General features: G+C 45.6%; 1 protein-coding gene across 4 annotated transcripts in view; it reads right to left on the bottom strand.

Moving 5' to 3' along the window:
- CEBPZOS (CEBPZ opposite strand) overlaps nt 1-22,750 on the bottom strand; it is a 41,183-nt gene that overhangs the window by 11,750 nt on the left and 6,683 nt on the right. For 3 of the 4 annotated variants that reach the window (XM_063917978.1, XM_063917977.1, XM_063917979.1), the window contains exons 2-3: nt 12,104-12,212; nt 2,912-2,956 (exon numbers count right to left, since the gene is read on the bottom strand). In XM_063917978.1, the coding sequence (XP_063774048.1) occupies nt 2,912-2,956; nt 12,104-12,212 (154 nt within the window). The remainder of the gene's footprint in view (nt 1-2,911; nt 2,957-12,103; nt 12,213-22,750) is intronic. The other variant, XM_063917981.1, reaches the window with a different exon arrangement.

Genomic DNA, 22,750 nt, shown 5'->3' with positions numbered 1-22,750 from the left:
GTCCTTTTCAAGTTCTGATTGTGATTACCTGACTATAAATTCCTCATATCAACTAAAAATGTGTATGTATAAGATTGTGAAATCGTTTTACTGAATTTTTAGACTATTGTATCAATGTCGAATTTTTAGGTTACAAGTACCTTTTATTTGTGTATAAATAAAAACCTTTTAAATATTGTTAAATATTATTAATCTAAAGGCTGATTGGCTCCCATGAGAACCTTTTTACTCCATATCTATCTTTGATACCTTATCTGACAGAGGGTATTTCTTATTGGTTTGAGACTAGTGGTAAAGCGCAGAAAAGGGTTACCTCTTGTTTTGTGATATATATATATATATATATATATATATAGAGATATATATATATAGATATATAGAGATATATATATAGATATATAGAGATATATAGAGATATATATATATATATATATATATATATATATATATCACACACATAACCAGATGAAATAGATTATATGGCAGAAATAACTTCCTGCATGATATTAACCATTAATAATATTCAATCTTAATTGGCAATTTTCACTATTCCTAATAAGAGGTGGATCAACCTAAAATGAATCAGTGCACTGATATAATTCAGTAGGGGGTCTCAATTAGCAGCAGTCCTGCAAATAGTGTGGGTTAATTGTCCCCGGAGGTGCTGGTCCCAAGCACTGTAAATGTTGTTTTACTAAGTTTGATGATAAATTAGTAATGCATTAGACCGGTATATATATTCAAATCGTGAATGGATCACACCAAGCTCACCACCAAGACGCACTTGTACAATGTTCAGAAAAAGGGTCAGCAATAGTTGAATTGAAACGAGCCGGCTGGGAGGCACCGGACGTCTCCGCTCTCCCCAGTGCTTAAGCCGCTACCACTTCCAATAGCCGCCCGAAGCCGTCTAGCCGTGCAGGTGGATTGATGTCCAAATAGCGAAGTGTTCCCAAAATGAGACAAGCAGTCACTAGTGGCCTCTTGTTGGAGAAACGTCAGGGAGATTGAATAGGTCGAAACAGTTTCCGACCTAAAAAAAAGTAGGAAACTGCCGTCTTTCAGACCACAATTGAATACCCCCCTTTATGTCACAGAGGCTTTTTACTAACTATATAACATTACTAGGGGTATATACTAAAGGTCGATTTTTATGGATTTCAAACCGATGAATGAAAATCAGTCTAAAATCAATGCTGTGTTTCAGGGGCTGATACACAACACTGATTTCAGCAATTAAAAATCTAGAGACTACCAACCATAGTAAATATACCCCCCAGAACCTTCAAAAGAAACCTTGTTGCCTTTATTGGGGTAAATCTCAATTTTAGCCAAGACATTCAGGGAAGGCATCTGCAGTTTGTCTCACTATTCTGTACTCCATGGCAGAGCAGAAACTTAAGGCCCATATTCACGGGCAGATGTGAAGAGAGATGTGTGATGAGCGAACCGCTCAGCACACATCTCTCCCCCCACTCAGCACAGCGCGATGTGTGGCGAGCGTGCGGGGTGCGCTCTTTTCACCCAGCGGGTGAAATGAGCGACCTGCTAGATTGAGGCCAATCTAGCACCAGCGATAGCGATGTGCGGGGCTGCGCATTGCTATCGCTGTGGGGGGTACACACGGAGAGATCATTCTTAAAATCTAAGCAATCTAGTCAGATTGCTTAGATTTTAGGCTGGGATCGCTCCGTGAGTACCCCCCTTTAGAATCCTTGTTCTGTCACATGAAGTGAAGATGTAAATAAATGATGGGGGTTTACTCACCATGATGCTATAAGGGATACCACCTGGGCATTTAAATGACATGGATCCGGTCAAGATGCCGTCTGTCGGAATCCCGACACCCGTCAGAATGCCAACGTCAAAATCCCGAAAAGGTAAGGACACAGACGCTGGGATCCCGACAGCTGGTATCTCGACTGTGAGTATAGCAGGAGACTTACACTTCACTTGTCTCACAAGTGTGATGCTTTGGGGTGGTTTGGCTGGGCTGTCTTGGGGATGTCCCACGTCCTAGATTTGAACCCTTTGATTGTTAGGGACCTATCCCAATGAGGTGACCTGGACTTGGTGGGCAGGCCCATAACCTTGGCCAAGATTGTGCAAAAAGAACTATTTATTGCAAAATGTATTACAATTCTAATTAGTAATGTTTGAATAGTGCACCTGCATCCCTCTTTCATGGTGTGTGATACTTTACACTGTGCCATATATAGTAGGTTAGATGAATATGTAATATATTTCAAAACAAAAAATTACTGCTTACAACAGAGTCCCTTTCAGTCTATAGACCAAAGTGCAAATGCCCTAAACAATGCTAGATATATTTCACAATTGAATATAAAGCTTTCACGTTAAAAACTTGTGTTGACTAAATACAAATGTCTGGTATAAGTGAAGAATACACAGTGATATGGTGCCAGCTAAGCCCACGCACATCTTGTACAGTCACTGATGTAAAGCAGCAGGATGAGCTCCTTCCAGTCTCATGCTCTACATCAATGTTTTTCAACCACTGTGCCGTGGCACACTAGTGTGCCCTGAGCAGTCTCCAGGTGTGCCGCCACAGAAGCACAGCAAGGCCGTCAGTGTTTTGCCGCTACTGAGGCCTTGGAACGATCAGTACTGGTGCGTTTAGTGGTTGCAGAGCCAGTTCTGATTTTGGGCCCGGGCAGTGATGGGCTCTTCTGGCTTTCTCAGATGTGGCTCAGGCGTTACCTATGGAGAAGCTGCAACATGACATCCTAGGACACCCAAGTGCACCATAAATCACCATTATTTGAATGTGCCTTGGCAATATTTAAATCTTGTTCAGTGTGCCGCAAGATGTAAAAGGTTGAAAATCTCTGCTCTACATTCTATCATTCATAACCATTTATCAAGGAAACTGAAGATAAAATAATATTACCTTCTAATACTGAGGGCAATCTTCTGTTCATTGTATGCCTGAAATCTAGGAAACAGCAAATACATGATTAATCTATTTTATTTTATTAAACATGTTTCTTCAAATAATAAAGTAAAAACACATAGACCTATTCTTAGGTGGGAAGATCATAGCCTAAATATAATTTTTTTACTTCATAAATACCATTAGATGACACATCCATGTGAGTTAACTTAGAAAATGTCTATTTACTCATTTATGGTTTAATTGTATATTTATTTTAACATTCAGTGCTTTAAGCACTTTTTTATGTAGTGTTTGTTCTTCCTCATGTGTTTCACACAAGCAAACCACTCTGCCAACTAGTCCTATTGGTTGAACACTCCAATCACTCAGACTACCAGGCTTTCTATTGGGCATTTATTTATATATATATATATATATATATATTATATATATATATATATATATATATATATATATATATAAAAATTGATGCCGTTCTTATAGCGAGGGGTATGCGTCCATCCACTCCTACTATAAAAAAGAACAGGCGGCACTCCAAGGTCTTGGTGAAAGAAAATGGTGTATTGAAAAATCAATAATATAAGTGGCACATGACGCCAACGTTTCAGCGCCGCGCAGGGCGCTTTTGTCAAGGCTGTGTGCAAAGACTGCAAACAAAACAAACCAAAACAGTGTGAGTTCTTACCTTATATGTGGACAAGACCGTGCCACGGAGCTGCGGGGACTGGCGTTCAGCAGGGCTTCCGGTGTGTGTTCACCTCGCGTTACCAGGAAATGACGTCACTGGTTGCTGGGCGACCGCGGGCGTCCCTGCCGCCGCTGTTAACCCGCTCCTCCTGACGGAAAAGGATACATAGTAATAATGAGTCGTGTTTACATAGTGCACGTGTGTCTGTACACGACCAAGTGTGTGATGTTAAAAAGGTGATCATGATGGAGATCTGTAATTCCCCTATGGAAAACGAAACCTCAGTGATGATTGTGCACATTGTGTAAAAGAAAAGTGCAGATTAAAAAATAAAAAAAATTTTTCCAGCAATTTGATGCCTAGCGCTGCACCTATATGCATGATTGCATGTAAGCAATAGCAACCACAATCGTGTTATAAAGAATGTATATGGCTACATAACATGTTAGAAGATGTGCAAAGGGTTGCACAGATATGCGGACAGTTTGGCCCACATAGAGTAAGCCACATGGACATGAGATGACATAAATTACAAATTGTGACATGCAGGTGACATGATGTCGAATTTTAAACGACTTGTTCTTGGTTCTTTGCATGATATATATGTAAATAGCACGGTAGCACTCTGGAGGCATGTCAGCAAATAGAATTATGGCATAATATGTAATCACACCCACATCGAGTGCCTGCCTCTACACATACAAAATAGGTGCAACTGCTATATCTGTGCAACCCTTTGCACATCTTCTAACATGTTATGTAGCCATATACATTCTTTATAACACGATTGTGGTTGCTATTGCTTACATGCAATCATGCATATAGGTGCAGCGCTAGGCATCAAATTGCTGGAAATTTTTTTTTTATTTTTTAATCTGCACTTTTCTTTTACACAATGTGCACAATCATCACTGAGGTTTCGTTTTCCATAGGGGAATTACAGATCTCCATCATGATCACCTTTTTAACATCACACACTTGGTCGTGTACAGACACACGTGCACTATGTAAACACGACTCATTGTTACTATGTATCCTTTTCCGTCAGGAGGAGCGGGTTAACAGCGGCGGCAGGGACGCCCGCGGTCGCCCAGCAACCAGTGACGTCATTTCCTGGTAACGCGAGGTGAACACACACCGGAAGCCCTGCTGAACGCCAGTCCCCGCAGCTCCGTGGCACGGTCTTGTCCACATATAAGGTAAGAACTCACACTGTTTTGGTTTGTTTTGTTTGCAGTCTTTGCACACAGCCTTGACAAAAGCGCCCTGCGCGGCGCTGAAACGTTGGCGTCATGTGCCACTTATATTATTGATTTTTCAATACACCATTTTCTTTCACCAAGACCTTGGAGTGCCGCCTGTTCTTTTTTATAGTAGGAGTGGATGGACGCATACCCCTCGCTATAAGAACGGCATCAATTTCTATTGGACTTTAGGATGGCACCAAGGCAGCTGTTAATTTAAGTGAGTGCCGACCTCACCAGTTTTGTGTAATATATATATATATATATATATATAAGGCAGGAAAAAACGGCTGGCACTCAGAGACTTGCAAAAACGACTCAGACTAAGTGGTTAAATGCCAACGTTTCAGGGGATAACCCTTTTATCAAGACAACCAGATAGTACAATGTAATAAAATTTATAGCTTACCTAATCACCGCGTGTACAATCCGACCACGGCACCCGCAGGGACCCGATGACGTCATTGGCGCTGGCCAGCGCCGGCGACCCGGCGTCAGAGGGGGGCGTGGCGGATGACGTGAGAAGTGAACCCATCACCAAGGAAACCAAACATAGAAACGGCTGCAGGAGAAAATGTAAACAATGACTCATTCCTGTCCAGTATTCTGCAGTGCAAGATGCAGTCAGTGAGGGGAAGGGCATGTGGCAAATTCTAACCAAAATAGAAATAATATTATGCACTATATTGTCTACATAAAAAGCGGTGTGCATAAACAGTTCATCTGTGGTTAATGAATCACAAATGAAGACATGTGTTTCTAAGCTGTATTATTGCCCCTTCAATAACTGTCCAGCATTATGCAGTGCAAGATGCTGTCAGTGAGAGGAAGGGCAAATAGCAACTTCTATCCAAAAATGAAACATTATAATGCATTAAAATATCAACGTGGAAAAACGGTATGCATAAATAGTTAAGCTGTGGTTAATGAATCACAAAAGAAGACATGTGATTCTAGGCTATACTATTGCCCCATCAATAACTGTATAATGTATATACTGATGACTATACTCCAATCAACTAACAGACTATAAAGTGATCAATTAAAGGAAGTTCATGTCGCATCAAAGAAAGCTAGTGTAAGAAAGAACATCATTAAGTCCCTGGGGTTTGACGGTCTGTAGCGTATGGATCCAATTGGCCTCTTTCTGTAACAACGTGCGACCTCTATTTCCTCCTCTTGGGGATTCTGACACTCCATCTATAATTTTGTAGCGAATGGAAGAGATGCTGTGGTTGAATTCTTTAAAATGCCGAGCCACAGGCTGGTCCCCTCCACGACCTTCTAAGGCAGCTCTTATACTTGATCGGTGTAGTGCTATTCGTTCCTTGAATTGACGAATAGTCTTTCCAATGTATAATAGGCCGCATGGGCACTTGATGTAATAGACTACATACCGACTCGTGCATGTATAAGGTTTCTTGATCTTGAATTCTTTGCCCGACCTTGGATGATAAAAGGTGGCTCCTGTTTCCAAGCTGCTGCATGTGGTGCAACCGAGGCATTTGAAGTTACCCGGTTTGCGAGATAGAAAATGTGTGGTCTGAGGGGATCTGAAGTTAGTGATATCGTTATGTACCACTGCATCTTTGATGTTACGCCCCCGCCGGTATGAGGGTAGGATAGAAGTGTCCTTGAGTGCACTGAGTTGTTTGTCTCGTGTCACAATTGGCCAAATTTTTTTCGCCTTTCGCATAACTTCAACGTTAGAAGTGGAATATTCTTGTGGCCATACTATGCAATTGAAATTCTTTTTGGACTGTGTTTTCAATAATGGATTTGCACGATCTTGTGATAGTGCTCTTTCTTTAGCTTTTTTTAAAGGTTTTAATTTATACCCTCTGAGGATAAATTTGCGTATCATGATATCCATTTGTTTACTTGCTTCCAAAGGATCACTGCAAATGCGCTTGATTCTGATGAACTGCGAATAGGGTAATCCCCATTTCAATGCTGGAGGGTGGTGACTATTCGCATGTAGAGTAGTATTTCTGTCAGTGTCCTTTGTGAACAGGGAGGTATGCAATTGATGGGAAGCGTCTTGTCTGATGGACACATCTAAAAAATGAATCTCATTATAACTAGAGGAAAAAGTGAACTTGATTGAAGAATCTAAATTATTGATTTCTTGCATTGCTTGTACGAAATGATTTTCAGTGCCTGACCACAAAACAAAGATGTCATCGATGTATCTGTAGTATGCCTTGATGTTGTTAGATACTTTGGGGTTGAATAAGAACAAATCATCTTCAACCTCCCTCATAAAGAGGTTGGCAAAGCTCGGAGCCACGCAAGACCCCATCGCGCAGCCCGAGCCCTGCCTGTATATCTTCCCATCAAACAAAAAATAATTGTGAGTCAGGGTCAATTCTAAGAGCCGAATGAAAAATTCAGAATCAGGACCAGAGTATTTTTGTGAACCCGTGATGTAACGCCTGACTGCCTCAATACCTCTGTGATGGGGAATATTGGTATATAGGCTAATGACGTCAATGGTGCACATCAAATACTTTTCGGGAAGTGGAGATAATTTCTCAATTTCTATCAGGAATGCAGTGGTGTCTTTAAGGCAAATTGCTTGATCCTGCACAATCGGTTGTAGATAGAAATCCAAAAATTTTGAAATGTTGTAGAAAAGGGAATCCCGGGCTGCAATGATTGGCCGGCCGGGTGGGCTCGTAGGGTTCTTGTGGAGTTTTGGAATGGTGTATAACACCGGAATTACCGGCCATTCCACTGTAAGAAGATCCTTGGTCTTAGAATTAATGACGCTTTCCTTGACAGCTTCATCCAGAATGTCGTCAATTTCTCTTTTGTAGGTTGTCGTTGGATCCGAGAGCAGCAGATGATAAGTAGCTGTATCAGAGAGTTGTCTGTAGATTTCTAATTTATAAGCCTGTAGGTCTTGTACCACTATGCCTCCGCCCTTGTCTGCTGGGCGGATGACAATATCAGTGTATTTAGCCAGGTTGTTCAATGCTGTATGTTCAGCAACAGATAGATTATTCTCTTTAGAGTTATGATGTGGCTGAAGATCTTCATAAACGCCATTGATATGGTTGATGAAACATTTAATGTTTAAATTTGTGGAAACCGGATCAAATTGTGAAGGTTCACCGGTTTCCACAAATTTAAACATTAAATGTTTCATCAACCATATCAATGGCGTTTATGAAGATCTTCAGCCACATCATAACTCTAAAGAGAATAATCTATCTGTTGCTGAACATACAGCATTGAACAACCTGGCTAAATACACTGATATTGTCATCCGCCCAGCAGACAAGGGCGGAGGCATAGTGGTACAAGACCTACAGGCTTATAAATTAGAAATCTACAGACAACTCTCTGATACAGCTACTTATCATCTGCTGCTCTCGGATCCAACGACAACCTACAAAAGAGAAATTGACGACATTCTGGATGAAGCTGTCAAGGAAAGCGTCATTAATTCTAAGACCAAGGATCTTCTTACAGTGGAATGGCCGGTAATTCCGGTGTTATACACCATTCCAAAACTCCACAAGAACCCTACGAGCCCACCCGGCCGGCCAATCATTGCAGCCCGGGATTCCCTTTTCTACAACATTTCAAAATTTTTGGATTTCTATCTACAACCGATTGTGCAGGATCAAGCAATTTGCCTTAAAGACACCACTGCATTCCTGATAGAAATTGAGAAATTATCTCCACTTCCCGAAAAGTATTTGATGTGCACCATTGACGTCATTAGCCTATATACCAATATTCCCCATCACAGAGGTATTGAGGCAGTCAGGCGTTACATCACGGGTTCACAAAAATACTCTGGTCCTGATTCTGAATTTTTCATTCGGCTCTTAGAATTGACCCTGACTCACAATTATTTTTTGTTTGATGGGAAGATATACAGGCAGGGCTCGGGCTGCGCGATGGGGTCTTGCGTGGCTCCGAGCTTTGCCAACCTCTTTATGAGGGAGGTTGAAGATGATTTGTTCTTATTCAACCCCAAAGTATCTAACAACATCAAGGCATACTACAGATACATCGATGACATCTTTGTTTTGTGGTCAGGCACTGAAAATCATTTCGTACAAGCAATGCAAGAAATCAATAATTTAGATTCTTCAATCAAGTTCACTTTTTCCTCTAGTTATAATGAGATTCATTTTTTAGATGTGTCCATCAGACAAGACGCTTCCCATCAATTGCATACCTCCCTGTTCACAAAGGACACTGACAGAAATACTACTCTACATGCGAATAGTCACCACCCTCCAGCATTGAAATGGGGATTACCCTATTCGCAGTTCATCAGAATCAAGCGCATTTGCAGTGATCCTTTGGAAGCAAGTAAACAAATGGATATCATGATACGCAAATTTATCCTCAGAGGGTATAAATTAAAACCTTTAAAAAAAGCTAAAGAAAGAGCACTATCACAAGATCGTGCAAATCCATTATTGAAAACACAGTCCAAAAAGAATTTCAATTGCATAGTATGGCCACAAGAATATTCCACTTCTAACGTTGAAGTTATGCGAAAGGCGAAAAAAATTTGGCCAATTGTGACACGAGACAAACAACTCAGTGCACTCAAGGACACTTCTATCCTACCCTCATACCGGCGGGGGCGGAACATCAAAGATGCAGTGGTACATAACGATATCACTAACTTCAGATCCCCTCAGACCACACATTTTCTATCTCGCAAACCGGGTAACTTCAAATGCCTCGGTTGCACCACATGCAGCAGCTTGGAAACAGGAGCCACCTTTTATCATCCAAGGTCGGGCAAAGAATTCAAGATCAAGAAACCTTATACATGCACGAGTCGGTATGTAGTCTATTACATCAAGTGCCCATGCGGCCTATTATACATTGGAAAGACTATTCGTCAATTCAAGGAACGAATAGCACTACACCGATCAAGTATAAGAGCTGCCTTAGAAGGTCGTGGAGGGGACCAGCCTGTGGCTCGGCATTTTAAAGAATTCAACCACAGCATCTCTTCCATTCGCTACAAAATTATAGATGGAGTGTCAGAATCCCCAAGAGGAGGAAATAGAGGTCGCACGTTGTTACAGAAAAAGGCCAATTGGATCCATACGCTACAGACCGTCAAACCCCAGGGACTTAATGATGTTCTTTCTTACACTAGCTTTCTTTGATGCGACATGAACTTCCTTTAATTGATCACTTTATAGTCTGTTAGTTGATTGGAGTATAGTCATCAGTATATACATTATACAGTTATTGATGGGGCAATAGTATAGCCTAGAATCACATGTCTTCTTTTGTGATTCATTAACCACAGCTTAACTATTTATGCATACCGTTTTTCCACGTTGATATTTTAATGCATTATAATGTTTCATTTTTGGATAGAAGTTGCTATTTGCCCTTCCTCTCACTGACAGCATCTTGCACTGCATAATGCTGGACAGTTATTGAAGGGGCAATAATACAGCTTAGAAACACATGTCTTCATTTGTGATTCATTAACCACAGATAAACTGTTTATGCACACCGCTTTTTATGTAGACAATATAGTGCATAATATTATTTCTATTTTGGTTAGAATTTGCCATATGCCCTTCCCCTCACTGACTGCATCTTGCACTGCAGAATACTGGACAGGAATGAGTCATTGTTTACATTTTCTCCTGCAGCCGTTTCTATGTTTGGTTTCCTTGGTGATGGGTTCACTTCTCACGTCATCCGCCACGCCCCCCTCTGACGCCGGGTCGCCGGCGCTGGCCAGCGCCAATGACGTCATCGGGTCCCTGCGGGTGCCGTGGTCGGATTGTACACGCGGTGATTAGGTAAGCTATAAATTTTATTACATTGTACTATCTGGTTGTCTTGATAAAAGGGTTATCCCCTGAAACGTTGGCATTTAACCACTTAGTCTGAGTCGTTTTTGCAAGTCTCTGAGTGCCAGCCGTTTTTTCCTGCCTTATACTGACTTCAGCTGGCAGGGCACCGGAGCAGCTTTCAGCCTTCAAGTACAGAGTGCCGAACACCACCTCCATTTATATATATATATATATATATATATATATATATATATATATATATATATATATATATATATATATATATATATATATACACACACACACACACACACACACCAGGGACTTTCAGATTGATGCCTTCATAAGACAAAGCCCGGACAGACATTTGCCCATTCCTCCGCTGTCGGTTAGTCTCAGTAGGGCATACACTGCCTTATACGGTCGATTTGCAACTTCAGAATATTGCATCAAACAAACATGCTGAACAATCCAGCATGTTCTACCGATCAATATTTTCGGATTGGTCACACGCATATACAAAGCAATTAACTGATTGACCCACCAATATCAGGCGGCTCAGGCAGATAATGAGACTTATGCTACTATGTAAGTAACTAAATATGAATTTGAATTTTAGAGCAACGTCAGACTGATGTTTTACAGTCACATACTTTTATGGCCAGGAAACCGGCAATATAAAGCAACTATGGGGGTCATTCCAACCTGATTGCACGCTGACTTTTTTCGCAGCGCAGCGATCAGGTCACTACTGCGCATGCGTATGCACTGCAATGCGCAGGCGCATCGTAAGTGTACAAAGCGGATCGTTGCTGTGCAATGGATTTAACGAAGAATCCATTCGCACTGCCGATTGCAAGGAGATTGACAGGAAGAAGGCATTTGTGGGTGTCAACTGACCGTTTTCTGGGAGTGTTTGGAAAAACACAGGCGTGTCCAAGTATTTGCAGGGCGGGTGTCTGACGTCAATTCCGGGGACAGGCTGAAATGATCACAGTGGCTGAGTAAGATCTGAGCTACTCAGAAACTGCACAAACTATTTTTGTACCGCTCGGCTGCACATGCGATCGCACCCTTGCACTCAAATGTACACTCCCCCGGCAACTCTGCGTTCGCAAGGCTGCAAAAAGTAGCTAGCGAGCAATCAACTCGGAATGATCTCCTATACGCGCAGATAGTTAAATCATTAAAATGGGGAACACTGTTTTACTGTAAAACCATAGTGTGTCCATTGTTAAATCACTACATACTGTAGATGGCAAACAATTATGGTGCTATAACCATCGGTCTGACAATGATTTTAGTAATACACTAAACATTAATAATTCAAACATCTACTATTTCAGTAATTATAACTATGTCATAGGGATGCTTTAACCCAAATACATGTAAATGTCTAATCCATCACAGTGAACTCATTGGTTTATCCATTGTGTGGCCCATTAAAGAAACTTACCTTGGCTTGAATCAATTTTGTGGTAAAGCAAGTATACACCAACAACACCAGCCAGTTCTAGCAATATCACACCCTTGAAGATATTCTTCATGTTAAATTTCCTTTGAATCTGTAAGCAGTGAAGAGTTCTACGTTGATTAGCTGGTTAATGCAGTGTACAGGGAATATTTCTATATAATTATTACTTAAACCAGGAGGTCCTCAAACGGTGTCCTCAAGGTACCCCAACGGTCCAGGTGTTAGGTATATCCAAGCAGAAGCGTCACTTATGTTGTGGACACCCGGTGTGGCATTGGCAGAAAAAGAGGGGTGGCTTTGCTGGAGGGCCGGGGCTTCGTATCTCGACTCCCGTCTTTCGTCACTTGTGGGGTTCGGGGGATGTGGACTGCCTCACGAGAAGTGCTGTTTCTGCAGTGCCGGCTTCTACACAGTGACAGTAGCCGAGTGCCGCACATAATGTAACAGTGCAGCACTCGGCTCCTGTACTGAGCAAGAGCCGACATTTTGGCGTCACCCCTCAATTAAATAGTTCCGATGGTCAATGTTTAACCCTGCAATAGTATGGATGCAATGTTTCCTCAACATCGCTAGGTTTCATCTCCCATGTTTCCACAGTGTTTTCCAATTATTTTTTTTGTGTGTGTGTGATGCTACTGTGGCTGATAGCTTGAAAGACACTCTAAGCAGCAGCACATAGGACAGGGGGCAGACTGGTTGGCAAGGCCACCAGCACCATTAGACAGGTCAGAAGGCCCCCAGCAACATCAGACAGGCCATAAGGCTCCCAGCACCATCTGACAGGCCAGAAGCCCCCCAGCACCATCTGACGGGTCAGCAGGCCCCCAGCACCAACTGACAGGCTAGTGGCCCTAAAGCACAATCACACAGGATAAAGGGACCTCAGTACCATCAGACAGGCCAGCTGTCCCCCAACACCAACAGACAGGCCAGTGGGCCACCATCACCACTAGACAGGCCACAATGCCCCCAGCACCACCAGACAGGCCAGAATGCCCCCAGCACCACCAGATGTGCCAGCGGGTCCCCAGCACATTCGGACATGCTAGCTGGCCTCCAGCAACATAAGACAGGTCAGAAGGCTCCCAGTCAGATCTGAAAGGCCAGTGCCCCCCTCCCAATCAGACCCGCATTATCATACCGGCCAGAAGACCCCAGCACCATCCGACAGGCCAGAAAGGCTCAATCACCATCAGAAAGGCCAGAAGGCCCCAGCACCATCAGACAGGCCAGAAGGCCCCCAGCACCATCAGACAGGCCAGAAGGCCCCCAGCACCATCAGACAGGCCAGAAGGCCCCCAGCACCATCAGACAGGCCAGAAGGCCCCCAGCACCATCAGACAGGCCAGAAGGCCCCCAGCACCATCAGACAGGCCAGAAGGCCCCCAGCACCATCAGACAGGCCAGAAGGCCCCCAGCACCATCAGACAGGCCAGAAGGCCCCCAGCACCATCAGACAGGCCAGAAGGCCCCCAGCACCATCAGACAGGCCAGAAGGCCCCCAGCACCATCAGACAGGCCAGAAGGCCCCCAGCACCATCAGACAGGCCAGAAGGCCCCCAGCACCATCAGACAGGCCAGAAGACCCCCAGCACCATCAGACAGGCCAGAAGGCCCCCAGCACCATCAGACAGGCCAGAAGGCCCCCAGCACCATCAGACAGGCCAGAAGGCCCCCAGCACCATCTGACGGGTCAGCAGGCCCCCAGCACCAACTGACAGGCTAGTGGCCCTAAAGCACAATCACACAGGATAAAGGGACCTCAGTACCATCAGACAGGCCAGCTGTCCCCCAACACCACCAGACAGGCCAGTGGGCCACCATCACCACTAGACAGGCCACAATGCCCCCAGCACCACCAGACAGGCCAGAATGCCCCCAGCACCACCAGATGTGCCAGCGGGTCCCCAGCACATTCGGACATGCTAGCTGGCCCCCAGCACCATCAGACAGGCCAGAAGGCCCCCAGCACCATCAGACAGGCCAGAAGGCCCCCAGCACCATCAGACAGGCCAGAAGGCCCCCAGCACCATCAGACAGGCCAGAAGGCCCCCAGCACCATCAGACAGGCCAGAAGACCCCCAGCACCATCAGACAGGCCATAAGACCCCAAGCACCATCAGACAGGCCATAAGACCCCAAGCACCATCAGACAGGCCATAAGATCCCCAACAGCATCAGAAAGGCCGGAAACCCCCCAACAGCATCAGAAAGGCTGGAATGCCCCCAAAAGCATCAGACAATCAACAAGGACCCAAGCACAATCAGAGAGGCAGGATGGCCCCCAACTGCATCAGATGGGCCGGAAGGTCCCCAGCAGCATCAGACAGACTAGAAGGCTCCCAACAGCATCAGACAGGCAGGAAGGCCCCCAACAGCATCAGACAGGCAGGATGGCCCCCAACAGCATCAGACGGGCCGGAAGGTCCCCAGCAGCTTCAGACAGACTAGAAGGCTCCCAACAGCTTCAGAGAGGAAGGAAGGCCCCCGGCAGCACCAGAGAGGCAGGAAGGCCCCCCCGGCAGCACCAGAGAGGCAGGAAGGCCCCCCCGGCAGCACCAGAGAGGCAGGAAGGCCCCCCCGGCAGCACCAGAGAGGCAGGAAGGCCCCCCCGGCAGCACCAGAGAGGCAGGAAGGCCCCCCCGGCAGCACCAGAGAGGCAGGAAGGCCCCCCCGGCAGCACCAGAGAGGCAGGAAGGCCCCCCCGGCAGCACCAGAGAGGCAGGAAGGCCCCCCCGGCAGCACCAGAGAGGCAGGAAGGCCCCCCCGGCAGCACCAGAGAGGCAGGAAGGCCCCCCCGGCAGCACCAGAGAGGCAGGAAGGCCTCCGGCAGCATTAGATAGGCAGGAAGGCCACGTGCAGTATCAGACAGGTAGAAAGGCCCCCAGCACCATCAGACAGGCACGAAGGCCCTCAGCAACATCAGACAGGTGAGCGGGCTCCCAGCACCATCAGACAGGTGAGCGGATCCCACAATAGGAAAACAAACACATACTGTATGTTATTAAAAATGTAAACATCAATAACAATGTCCAATAATACACTGAAAGCAGATTTCTAGTGTAAGCAGAAGTTTCTGTTCAGACAAGTTCCCATTAAAGCTTGTAGAAATCTATTATCTGTTTTGAAGATGACAACGGACAACATATAAAAATAATTAGAATAAAATATTCTTTATTAATTTCAATTGAAAATCTACATATAAGATTAAAAAATGCCCTTGTGGAATACTGAAAAGAATGGGAGGAAAGATAAAGGGCTGAATAAAAAATTGAATTGAAAAGCTCAATGCCCCCTTTTCCCGTGATACACTATTTGCTACACTGTTAGTGAAAAATCCACTGTTAAAAGTAGTATCTTGAATGTGACCCAGTAGCGGATCTTGCTACGGGCAAGCAGGATTTTTGCCCGGAGGGCGCCGCCACTGTGGCAAGATCCGCTACTGGTGCTGCCCTGTGCTGTGTAGATGTGGTGCTGTACGGTTCGCGATGAGGGCACAGCTACAGGGGGCATAACTGACCACGCCTCTTCTCCATGAAGCCACACCCCTATTTTTTTTGCCCCGGGGCGCCACAAGGTCTAGATCCGGCCCTGATGTGATCCTAAATGTTCTATAAATATCTTAAACATAATGAAAATCTCGACTTCTATTTAAAAGTAGTCTAAAGTATTGAATTAATTTATTAATCAAATTCAGAAATTGATTCAATTCAAATGTATACCTCATGTTAATTGCACCTTTACTTACATACATCATAACAAACATTTATTAAAAATAAAACAAAAAAGTTATCTTAATGAAACATTGAGATTTTTGTATATAGCAATTCAAATGTAACCACATTCCACAGAATGTGTAGGGACCATTCTACATATTCTAATATCTATTATGATATGTGGTACTCCGGGGTGGTGAGGTGTAATGGTTGTGTTGAGTACAAGTTGAACGTACCAGGTTCTTGGTTAGATTTTTTCCCTGAGATACTCTCTTGCTGTACCAAACCTTGGCAACATATCTTGCAGGAGTATAATACTTTGGCCTGGATGTAATGAAGTCCGAGTCGGCGGCCGTGTGGGATATTGGATGAACTCTGACATTTTTTAAAGGGGAAATCATCTACAAGGCTAAACCATGCCTCACGGCCGCCTAATTCGGTCTTCATTACATCCCGCCCTTTGTGTGTGTTTATCAGACATTGTATATAACAGCTGGAATATTCTCACCCAAATTATGTGCTCCTCAGGGACAGACTCTTTCCCCAGATGCAGCCACCACAGTGAGGGTGGGTGGCAGTCCTGATCTCTGAACCTTGGACCCTATTCAGTAAGGATTTCAGATTCTGCTTTTTAGCAAAATCTGCAATCCTAGCAATTGCATGCTCGGGCCGCCCATCGCAGTGCAAGACTGCCCACCCACTGAGATCACGCTGTATTTGCGATCGCACCACAATTAAAGCATAGTCGCAAAAACTGTGAATGCCTTCTGACCGCCATCACTTTGTCGATCGGAGTGACTGCGTGTGACGAAACGCAGCCGCCCCTAAAACACTGCTGAAACGTCCCCCATTTCCCCGTCGCCCTGAAAACGCTCGGTCGCCAGCCCCGCGAATGCCTCTGCCTATCAATCGCATTAACTGCTTGCACATGTGCAGTACGGGACTTGCGCATGTGCAGAGCGTACCTTTCTCAAAAACTGCGGTCGCATTGCGATGCGACCTGAATAAGGCCCCTTGTTTATTTATTTTCTCTCAGCTCTGCTTCCCACTGACACCCCAGTGGCTTTGCTGGAAGTCACTGTCACTCTGTAAAGGTTTCTGCTCTGACTCCTGTATTAATCTTGTAGTGCCTTCACTCAGCCCTGATGTCTCCACCTCACAAGACAGCTGCAAGAGCTGTTCTTACACTTTCCTCAGACCAACTGCAACTTACCACCTCTTCTTCCAGTTGTCCCCAGTTTTCCAGCTGACCTATCACAGGGCTCCTCTCTGCTTGTGCATGCGCAGAAAAAGCACAATTTTGAGTGGCAACAGAAAATAGGATTTTGGTACTCACCGATAAATCCTTTTCTCCTAGTCCGTAAAGGATGCTGGGGACTCCAAAAGGACCATGGGGTATAGACGGGATCCGCAGGAGCTTGGGCACACTAAAAAGACTTAAGACTGGGTGTGAACTGGCTCCTCCCTCCTCCAGACCTCAGTTATAGGAACTGTGCCCAGGAGACACGGACATTACAAGGAAAGATTTTTGTCTTAACTAAGGGCTACCAAATTACCAGCCCACACCATAAACATACCGTACAACCGGAATAACGCCAAACCAGATTATTATTATTACATTTTATTTATAGGGCGCCACAAGTGTTTCGCAGCGCCGTACAAAGGACAGTACAGGGAGACAAAACTTAGCATAACAGTAAATAAATAACAAAAATGGAGTGCAGGTAACAAAGAGCAACACAGTTCCCAAAACATAATACAGCTTAGATGTAAGTAGCGAAGGAGTAATCATTGTACTACTTGGGGCTGGCGGCCATAGATAGAGATGAGCCTTTACCAGCAGGAGAGAAAGCAGGTAAAGATGGTCGCTGAGTGAAATGTGTCAAGAAGAGGGTTTAGACAAGAGGAAAGAGGGCCCTGCTCTGAAGAGCTAACAATCTAGTGGGGAGGGGCAACAGACAGATGACATGAGGTGCAAGCAAGCAGGTAGAAGCCTGATGGTGGTATGCGAGCAAAGCAGAGATGTCCAAGGCATGGGGCAGGGGGAGCAGCCTAAGGACTAGGTTATACATTGGAGGGGTACGCTTTGATAAATAGGTGGGTTTTCAATGCCCGTTTGAAGCTTTGCAAGGTCGGGGAGAGTCTAATGGAGCGGGGGAGCGCATTCCACTGAAGGGGTGCAGCACGGGCAAAATCCTGAACTCGTGCATGGGAAGCAGTGACCAAGGCAGAGGAGAGGCGACGGTCATCAGCCGACCATAGTGGGCGGGAGGGAGTATGAAGGGAGAGGAGGTTGGAGATGTAGGGAGCAGTGGAATTAGAGATGGCCTTGTATGTGAGGGTGAGGAGTTTGAAGAGGATTCTGTAGGGGAATGGGAGCCAGTGTAGATTTTGTTGAAGGGGAGTGGCAGAAGTGGAGCGGCGGGAGAGGAAGATGAGCCTAGCTGCAGAGTTGAGGACAGATTGGAGGGGAGCAAGTGAGGCCAGTGAGGAGCACATTGCAGTAGTCAAGTCGTGAGATGACCAGTGAGTGGATGATGAGTTTAGTTGCACTCTGGGAGAGAAATGGCCTGATGCGAGCAATGTTGCGTAGCTGGAACCGACAAGATTGCGCCAGAGCTTGGTTGTAGGGTGCAAAGGAGAGGGAGGAGTCAAGAGTGACGCCCAGGCAGCGGAGTTGGGGAACGGGGGAGATGATAGTGTTGTCAACAGTGATAGAGATATTTGTAGGGGGTGTTGCTCTGGCTGGGGGAAAGATAATAAGTTCAGATAACAGTATGCATAAAACTCCAGCAACCAGCTGCAACAAAACCAATACACTATATATATATATATATATATATATATATATATATATATATATATATATATATATATATATATATATATATATATATATATATATATATATATATATATATATATATATATATATATATCTATCTATCAAGTAATAGTCCGCACTGGGAAGGGCGCCCAGCACCCTCTACGGACTAGGAGAAAAGGATTTAACGGTGAGTACCAAAATCCTATTTTCTCTTACGTCCTAGAAGATGCTGGGGACTCCAAAAGGACCATGGGGATTATACCAAAGCTCCAGAACGGGCGGGAGAGTGCGGACGACTCTGCAGCACCGACTGAGCAAATGCCAGGTCCTCATCGGCCAGGGTATCAAACTTATAGAATTTTGCAAAGTGTTCGAACCCGACCAAGTAGCCGCTCAGCAAAGCTGTAGCGCCGAAACACCTCGGGCAGCCGCCCAAGATGAGCCCACCTTTCTGGTAGAATGGGCTTTAACCGACTTCGGTACCGGCAACCCCACCGAAGAATGAGCTTGCTGGATCGTACTACAAATCCAGCGTGCAATAGTCTGTTTTGACGCAGAATGACCAACCTTGTTGGCCGCAAACAAAACAAACAACGCTTCAGTTTTCCTAGTAACAGCTGTCCTAGAAACTTAAACTTTTAACGCTCTTACAACATCCAGAGATTTTGGAATCGCCACTTCTTCCGTAGCTACTGGAACCACAATAGGTTGGTTAATGTGAAATGACGAAACCACCTTCGGTAGAAATTGTTGACGAGTCCTCAATTCCGCCCTATCCGCATGAAAAATCAAGTACAGACTCTTATGAGATAAAGCTGCCAATTCCGATACTCGCCTGGCAGATGCCAGCGCAAAAAGCATAACTACCTTCCAAGTGAGAAATTTGAATTCAACCGTCCGCAAAGGTTCAAACCAGGAAGACATGAGGAACCGTAAGACAACATCAAGGTCCCATGGCGCTACAGGCGGTACAAACGGTGGATTGATATGCATTACACCCTTTACAAAAGTCTGAACTTCTGGGAGGGCAGCTAACTCTTTTTGAAAGAAAATAGACAAAGCCGAAATTTGCACTTTGATGAAACCCAATTTCAGGCCTGCATCTACACCCGCCTGTAAAAAGTGGAGAAAACGACCCAAGTGAAAATCCTCCGCAGGAGCCTTTTTAACCTCACACCAGGAAACATATTTCCTCCAGATACGGTGATAGTGATTCGCCGTAACCTCTTTCCTAGCCTTAATGAGAGTTGGAATGACCTCCCTGGGAATACCCTTACGAGCTAAGATCTGGCGCTCAACCTCCATGCCGTCAAACGCAGCCGCGGTAAGTCCGGAAACACGCATGGACCCTGTAACAACAGATCCTCTCTTAGAGGAAGCGGCCAAGGATCTTCCACCAGTAAGTCCTGAAGATCCGGGTATCAGGCCCTTCTTGGCCAGTCTGGGACGACGAGAATCGCCTGAACCCTTGCTCGACGAATGATCCCCAGCACCTTTGGAATGAGAGGAAGAGGAGGGAACACATACACCGACTGGAAGACCCTAGGAGACACCAGGGCGTCCACCGCCGTGGCTTGTGGGTCCCTTGACCTGGAACAATACCTCGGGAGCTTCTGGTTGAGCCGAGACGCCATCATGTCTATCAACGGAATTCCCCAGCGTCTTGTCACTTCTGAAAATACCTCTTGGTGCAGAGCCCACTCTCCCGGATGGAGGTCGGGTCTGCTGAGGAAATCCCCTTCCCAGTTGTCCACCCCCGGTAGGAAAACTGCTGACAGTGCGCTCACGTGTTGTTCCGCCCAGCGAAGTATCTTTGTGGCCTCCGCCATTGCTGCTCTGCTCCTCGTTCCGCCTTGCCGGTTTATATGGGCCACCGCTGTGATGTTGTCTGACTGTACCAGGACCGGTCGACCCTGAAGAAGACTTCTTGCTTGGAGCAGGCCGTTGTAAATGGCTCTTAACTCTAGAACATTTATGTGGAGACAGTCTTCCTGGAGCGACCATTTTCCCTGGAAATTTCTTCCTTGGGTGACTGCGCCCCAGCCCCGGAGACTTGCATCTGTTGTCAAAAGTTCCCAATCCTGGATACCGAATCTGAGTCCCCCCAGGAGGTGATGAGCTTGTAGCCACCACAGGAGAGGAATTCTGGCTCTGGGAGATAGACTTATCTTCCGGTGAATGTGTAGGACGATTTGCTCAGCAAGTCCCACTGAAACACGCGGGCGTGAAATCTGCCGTATGGAATGGCTTCGTATGCCGCAACCATCTTCCCCAGAACCCTAGTACAATGATGGATCGACACACTCGTCGGCTTCAGAAGTTCTCTGACCATCGTCTGCAATTCCAGAGCCTTTTCTTCTGGAAGGAATACCTAATGTAACTCCGTGTCCAGAATCATGCCCAGAAAAGGAAGCAGAGTGGTCGGAATCAACTGGGATTTCGGCAAATTGAGGACCCATCCGTGTTGTCGCAGAACCGATAGAGACAACTCTACACTTGTCAGCAATCGTTCCTTGGACCTCGCCTTTATCAGGAGATCGTCCAAGTACGGGATAATTGAAATCCCTTGTTTGCGAAGAAGAACCATCATTTCCGCCATGACCTTGGTGAAAATCCTCGGAGCCGTGGAAAGCCCAAACGGCAACGTCTGAAATTTGTAATGAGAATCCTGTATCGCAAACCTGAGGAAAGCCTGATGCGGAGGATAAATCGGCACGTGTAAGTAGGCATCCTTTATGTCGACTGACGCCATAAAATCCCCCCCCTCCAGGCTGGCAATCACCGCTCGAAGGGATTCCATCTTGAACCTGAAGACTTTAAAGTATGGATTGAGGGATTTTAGATTTAGAATTGGTCTGACCGAACTGTCCGGTTTCGGTACCACAAAGAGGCTAGAGTAGAACCCCTCCCCCCGCTGGGACGGAGGGACGGGAACAATGACCCTCTGTAGACACAATTTTTGAATGGCCGACCGGACCACCTCCCTGTCCGGAAGAACCACTGGTAATGCCGAAATGAAGAACCGGTGAGGGGGCATCTCCTGAAACTCCAGTTTGTATCCTTGAGACACTATTTCTAACACCCAAGGATCCAGGTCTGATTGAATCCAGACCTGGCTGAATACCTGAAGACGGCCCCCCACCGGTCCGGACACCCCCAGGGAAGCCCCAGCGTCATGCGGTGGACTTGGTAGCAGCCGGGGAGGACTTCTGGTCCTGTGCACCTGAGGTTGCAGGAATTTTTCTTCCCCGTCCTCTACCCTTTGAGGCGAGGAAAGACGAACCCTTTCCACGCCTGTATTTATTGTGACGAAAGGACTGCATTTGCTGATGTGGTGCCTTCTTCTGTTGTGTGGGAACATAAGGAAGAAAAGAGGACTTACCCGCAGTCGCGGTCGAGACTAGGTCCGCCAGGCCGTCCCCAAACAAGACCGTACCTTTAAAGGGTAGAGCTTCCATAGACCTCTTGGAGTCGGCATCAGCATTCCATTGATGGATCCACAAGGCCCTCCTGGCAGATATCAACATGGCATTGGTCCTTGATCCCAAGAGACAGACGTCCCTTGCCGCGTCCTTCAGGTAATCTGCAGCGTCCTTAATATAACCAAGAGTTAGAAGGACATTATCTTTATCAAGAGTATCCATGTCACTAGCTAAATTCTCCACCCATTTAGCAATAGCACTACTCACCCATACCGATGCCACAGCAGGTCTGAACAATGCACCTGTATTAGCGAAAATGGACTTCAGACACGTCTCCAACTTGCGATCCGCCGGATCCTTGAGAGCTGCCGTGTCAGGAGACGGAAGCGCCACCTTCTTAGACAAACGGGATAGAGCTTTATCAACGGTTGGAGATGTCTCCCATTTTTCCCTGTCATCAGAGGGAAAAGGATACGCCATAAGAATCCTCTTGGGAATCTGCCATTTCTTATCCGGCGACTCCCAAGCCTTTTCACAAAGAGTATTCATTTCATGAGAGGGGGGAAACTTTACCTTCGGTTTCTTCCCCTTGAATAAGCAAATCCTTGTTTCCTGCACCGCAGGTTCATCAGAAATCTGCAACACATCCTTTATAGCCACAATC

Source organism: Pseudophryne corroboree, chromosome 4 (genome assembly GCF_028390025.1).
Source record: "Pseudophryne corroboree isolate aPseCor3 chromosome 4, aPseCor3.hap2, whole genome shotgun sequence".
NCBI classification, from domain to species: domain Eukaryota; kingdom Metazoa; phylum Chordata; class Amphibia; order Anura; family Myobatrachidae; genus Pseudophryne; species Pseudophryne corroboree.
Note: the sequence above shows the minus strand (reverse complement) of the source record. Positions and strands in the feature narration are given on the sequence as shown.